At 43.4% G+C, this 5,762-nt stretch overlaps 1 protein-coding gene across 2 annotated transcripts; it reads right to left on the bottom strand.

The window, feature by feature from the left end:
- Positions 1-1,261: 1,261 nt before the first annotated feature.
- On the bottom strand, positions 1,262-5,506 carry LOC129814600 (ladderlectin-like). 2 transcript variants are annotated; one of them, XM_055867773.1, is made up of 6 exons: positions 5,424-5,506; positions 4,117-4,204; positions 3,664-3,779; positions 3,119-3,310; positions 1,606-1,720; positions 1,262-1,507 (listed from the first exon to the last, which is right to left on the bottom strand). In XM_055867773.1, the coding sequence occupies exons 2-6, from the start codon at positions 4,190-4,192 to the stop codon at positions 1,416-1,418; spliced, it is 591 nt and encodes a 196-aa protein (XP_055723748.1). In that variant the 5' UTR covers positions 4,193-4,204; positions 5,424-5,506; the 3' UTR covers positions 1,262-1,415. The 2 variants fall into 2 exon arrangements, with proteins under 2 accessions (XP_055723748.1, XP_055723749.1); XM_055867774.1 differs by lacking the exon at positions 5,424-5,506 and adding an exon at positions 5,159-5,222.
- Between the last annotated feature and the right edge of the window lie 256 nt (positions 5,507-5,762).

Here is a 5,762-nt window from a genome sequence, read left to right as displayed (position 1 = left end):
GTCGGTAGGCAATTAAGGTCAGTTAGGACACTAAGAGGCCTTTCTACTGACTCTGAAAGACACCAAAAGAAAGACACCCAGGGTCCCTGCGTGAACGTGCCTTAGGCACGCTGCAAGGAGGCATGAGGACTGCAGATGTGGCCAGGGCATTAACTTGCATTGTCCTTGCAGTGAGACACGCTACAGAGACAGGAACGACAGCTGATCGTCCTCGCAGTGGCAGAACACGTGTAATACCTGCACAGCATCGGAACATCACACCTGCGGGACAGGTACAGGATGGCAACAACTGCCCGAGTTACACCAGGAAGGCAAAATCCCTCCATCAGTGCTCAGACTGTCCGCAATAGGCTGGACTGAGGTCTTGTAGGCAGGTCCTCACCAGACATCACCGGCAACAACGTCACCTACGGGCACAAACCCACCCTCGCTTGACCAGACAGGACTTGCCAAAAAACAAAAATAAGCTCTTCACTGACGAGTCGCGGATTTGTCTCACCAGGGGTGATGGTCGGATTCACGTTTATCGTCTAAGGAATGAGCGTTACACCGAGGCCTGATCGATTTGGAGGTGTGACAGCATCATCGGACTGAGGTTATCATCATAGCAGGCAATCTCAACGCTGTGCAGTACAGGGATGTGGTACCCTTCCTGCAGGCTCATCCTGACATGACCCTCCAGCATGACAATGCCACACTGCTAGTTCTGTGGGTGATATACCGCAAGACAGGAATGCCCGTGTTCAGCCACGGCCAGCGAAGAGCCCGGATCTCAATCCCATTGAGCACGTCTGAGACCTGTTGGATCGGCGGGTGAGGGCTAGGGCCATTCCCCCCAGAATTGTCCGGGAACTTGCAGGTGCCTTCGTGGAAGAGTGGGGTAACATCTCACAGCAAGAACTGGCAACCCTGGTGCAGTCCATGAGGAGATGCACTGCAGTACTTAATGCAGCTGGTGGCCAGACACGATACTGACTTACTTTTGACAGCCCCCCTTGGTTCAGGGACACATTCCATTTCTGTGGAACTTGTTCAGTGTATGTCTGTTGTTGAATCTCATGTTCATAAATATTTAAACATGTTAAGTTTGCTGCAATTTAATGCAGTTGACAGTGAGACGACATTTTTTTACAACTTTTTGGGTCCTAAGAGAATTCTATTCTTCAACAAACAATGGATCAAAGAATTGAAATGCCCACTGAACAGACACCCAGACTGCATCTTCAAGAAACAAAGTGAATCCATGTTTAATAACCACTCATGAGATTAAATACGTACACCCGTTTTATTGACAACAAGCTACAATAATTACACAAGTCAAACGTATTTTACAGCAACAAATACCTTCAAAGTAATTCACTATAATATGAAACATTTGCAGTTAGGATGCTGACACCAGAGTAGCATTTTTGGTTTCAATTGATAGTTTGAGGGATTAAACAGGTTCTTATGGAGCACACGGAGGGATAGCTCTTTCCACATGATTCATCGTTCCAGCCGTTTTCAGCTTAAGAGGAAACACGAAATAGAAAAGTAGGTCACATTTATTTGTTAAGCCTACTCTGAAAAAGTTGAATTTGATGAATGATAATGGGCTTACTGTACCTCCAAAGTTGATCTGAATACATGGCTCTCTGGCACCATTGTGGTTATTCGGCTGCCCTTGAGCCCAGCTCTCGTGATCAAATTTCGAGCCGTCACTCCAGAACCATAGCCTGTCCTGTGGGGAAGTAGTGAGATCTCAGTATCAAATATTAGATATGCTTGCTGAAATCCGACATACTCATGGTCTTTCCTCCACCACCAGTAGCACCAAAACCGTAAAAATCCCAATGCATTTTAGTGGCCGTAGACTTGAATTGTGAAAAACCAAACTACAACCGTTTAAATACTGAATCTGCATTAGGGGGAAACAGCGCCACTGGCCACCCCACCATCGTGATCATTTGTTGGCTGAGCAGCATCGCGCAGCATGGTTAAAAACAAAAAAATAGCACCAACTCAGTTGTTATATGTCGCAAACTGACGGGTCACCATTAAGGCATCCAGATTTTAACGCCATACAAACTTTAGACATGGCAACCTATTCTATATCGGTCTGGCCTTTTAATACCACGCTATAGTATTCATTCTTTTTGTACATCTGTAAGATCTTCCAAAACAGTTTTTTTTATATAGACACTTTCTTAACTTGACAAAAACGTCAGCTACAACCTTAATCCCAAGGTCTCAAATAGAAAAAGCCAGCTAGTAAATTGTTTCTGCGCCATAGCAAAAGAGGAAGAGGCGAAGCGAGAAGGATAACTAAGCCCAAAATCTGCCTTCTCAAGCAAGTCGTTTTTGTATGGCCGTCAATAAGATGTCGAATTTCATTCACGAAAAATATGGTGGCTTATTTGAGCAAATATACGTTTTGTAATGCTTAGGTTGTTACGAGTACTGATACAAATAGCACACATGACATGTCACAAACTGAGAAAACCATTTATACCGGAGTTGTGCCTGTCACTCGAATCTGCTCTCTCATAGGCTAGAATGGTCCCACCTGATCTGCCCGACATTTCAGACGCTTCACATCGTTATAGGCCAATGGAGTATCCGGTCAATCTGTGGCAATTGCTCTGGAGTTGAAAGACTGTTTGGATATTTCGAGATGATCAACTCAAATCTAGACCTACATCCAACAGTATTTCCTTTGACAATGACTTGACAATAGGCCTTAGTCACATGCCTAATACTTATAACCACTAGGCTAATAAAGCACATTAATATCAGTTTAAAAAGACGACATTGGGCCATTCAAAGCATCAGTTGCGATTGCTATTCCCCATTATTTGCTAAATGTCAATGAGCGTCGTCACCATCTTTCCTCTGCGGTACCTCAAACTGTGGTCATTACCAGCGAGTTGATTACTCCTGGCACAGAGTTGTCTGAGCAGTGTCTTAACACCTACTCGGAGCTGATGGTTTTATTAGTCTTAAAACAGGATTCCTAGGACCTGAGATTGATGAGTATACTAAGACCTCAAGCTGAACTGTTCAGCTAGAGTATACCTCTCACTGGAATCATTTCTATTAAGGCATCTTCACTTTTACTCAACTATGACAACTGGGGTACCTTTTGCACCTTTGCTTGAACAGCATCAAATCCGCCAATCCAGGTAAGAGGGAAACTGCCAGTCGCGATCAACACCACCGCCTGTAGAAATTGGGACTCTTCATAGCTGTGCACAGATGCCAGGTTTGCGCCAAGGTACTTTACAGTGTTGTGCACAGGCTTCAGTTTTTCTCCAAGTAACTGACAGTGGCGCTAGAGCAAGCAGTACACAGAGACAAAGACATGTCATAATTGAAGTATTAGGCAGTTGTCCAGTCTGAGAATTTGTCTTCTGGACTCTCAAATATTGCCATCGGAACTAATGTTACATTAAACAGGCTCTTAGAGATTAGTTCATCTCCGTCTTAACCCATGCCCTGAGGGTTCTAATATACAAGAGGGCCCAACGCCACACAAATAAATACTGAAAACCCTATAGAACATTTTAATTACAGCATATTAAGGGGAGGCTCAGTATTTTACATGAGGCGCCTGTTAAAATAAGGCCAAAGCACCTTTAACTAAAAAACAAAGTTAATTTCAATTGTAGAGGGTAAGCATTATACCTCTGCATTGGGCCATGTCCTTGAAGTTCTGACAAACATGAAGCAGCGTGAATTAAATTGGAACCAGCCTCTGGGGCATGGGTTTCTTTGGTCTGCTGCAAATTTCACCAATTCATCTGAAAGGAGAAGACAGGGAGTGTTCCGAAATTGCAACCGACTTTAAAGGATAGTCCTGACTGACCGATCCCCTTGCATCATAAATAACATTTGTAGATCAGTCATGCCACACTACAACAAGCGATACACAATGAATGATGTAAAGCACAAACTCATTCCACAGAGCGCCGAGTGTCTACAGGTTTTCGCTCCTCCCTCGATTGAGCAATTTAGGTCACTAATTAGTAAAGAACTGGTTGTCTAGTACTTCATTGAAAGGTAAACCACCTGCAGATACAAGGCACTCCGTGGAATGAGTTTGACACTCGTGATGTAAACTGTGAGGCTGACTCTTACTTGCTTTGTTCACAGTCATTATGTCACCCAGTGTAAAGGCAGCGCTGAGAAGCAGTAGAAGGGTCAACGTCGCCATGGTGATAGTCTCCTGAGACACACACACACACGAGATAAGCCATCAGTGTGTCCCCAACCTCTCCTCGAGTACCCCAGCAAGTCCACTAATCACATTCAACTAATGAAGGGCTAAGGAATACCAGGCATCATCTCTTCCACCACATACAGTAGATTAGGAATGGTTGATTCCCAAATGGCACTACATAGGGAATTGAAAGCATCTGATATTCACCATCTACTTAAGTTAAGGAGAAGTCTATGCTCTTGGGTTCTCCCCAAAACCACACCCTAGCTAACTAACCCCGATGCATGGCACACCTGGTAAGACACCTTTTTGCAAATGAAATTGGCTGGTAAAGTGCATTCTTCTAGAGCAGGAGACTAACTTGCCTAGCATGAGCTACTTTTCTTTATACAAACACATCGCAAGCGACTTCTTTCAAATAGGCTCATTCTTCTCGTCTGCCCTACAACTCTTCAGTGTAGCATTCTAGCAATATACACAGTAAAATGGGTAATAAACTACTAAAGGGGCCCTAAAAAAAGCTGTGATTTTAAACCCCAAATTACATCCATTTTCATAAATGTTCTCAATTCAATTTCCTGGTTTGACACTCAATTACAATACAAATGGAGAACAAAATGTGTTGTTCTGAGTCCATGGCAGTGCTTAAATCACATCAGAATACCATTTGTTTTAGGTCTGGAAGAAAAGTAACACATGAGGAAGCAATGCGTGGTCTAATGTGCCAGTCTAGCGATGGTTCTGTATTGCCAATTGCTGCTCATTTCATGGCAAGGTTTGCAAATAACAATAGATACCTGTCACAAGTATAGAAATTGTAAGTATACTTTGCAGTTAACACTTAATTGAGAAAGAATCTGTCAACCCACTAGGCATACTCTGGCTACACAGGGAGTGAGCGACAGACGGGGCAATATTGCTGGAAATTACTTGGCAGATATGGTTTTAAAGTTGACTAACCAGAGGTGGGATAACGTCAAGTCGCGTTGATTTAGTAACTTGCAGTGTCTGATACTTGAGATTTGTTTGACACTTGAACACGTGAAAAAAAAGTATTGTTTGGCGAACTACTGCGACCTGTTGGAGACCCCTGCCCTATATAATGCACTACATTTGATCAGGGTCACATATGCCCGATGGGTCCTGGTCAAAAGTAGTGCACCACATAGGTTACCATTTCGGATGAAAGCATATCCAGTACTAGATGACTATGTTGAACTCTCACCTGCAGTCTGGTCTTGTCAGCGCTCTGTTTGTGAGTTGAGTTTTACTGCTTCCTGCTCTCCTTTTTAAGGACCCATCCAGTCAGACCCCTCCCTCTCTCATCATTTAACCGTTCAAATAATCAACTAATCATCAAGCTTTTATCATTTGAATCAGCTGTGTTGTGTTAGGGCAAAAACCAAAAACGTACACCCCCTTGGGCATAGCCACGGGAAGAAGTTTGGTGGTGCAGGGTACTTTTAATGAATGTTATTTTCAATTGGGGTGCTGTAAAAATATCTTTGCCTGTGCTACAGGCACTCTATTGGTCCACTATTATACCACTACTTTTGTGAAAATG

The sequence above is a fragment of the Salvelinus fontinalis genome, chromosome 17, assembly GCF_029448725.1.
Source record: "Salvelinus fontinalis isolate EN_2023a chromosome 17, ASM2944872v1, whole genome shotgun sequence".
Taxonomy (NCBI): Eukaryota; Metazoa; Chordata; class Actinopteri; order Salmoniformes; family Salmonidae; genus Salvelinus; species Salvelinus fontinalis.
Note: the sequence above shows the minus strand (reverse complement) of the source record. Positions and strands in the feature narration are given on the sequence as shown.

Excerpts from the sequence above, each read along its gene's own strand:
- LOC129814600 (XM_055867773.1), bottom strand. The coding sequence starts at position 4,192 with ATGGCGACGTTGACCCTTCTACTGCTTCTCAGCGCTGCCTTTACACTG. Across the intron at positions 3,311-3,663 it reads GGACATGGCCCAATGCAGAG|CGCCACTGTCAGTTACTTGG; the intron begins GTATAATGCTTA and ends TGCTTGCTCTAG. Across the intron at positions 1,508-1,605 it reads TATTCAGATCAACTTTGGAG|CTGAAAACGGCTGGAACGAT; the intron begins GTACAGTAAGCC and ends TTTCCTCTTAAG.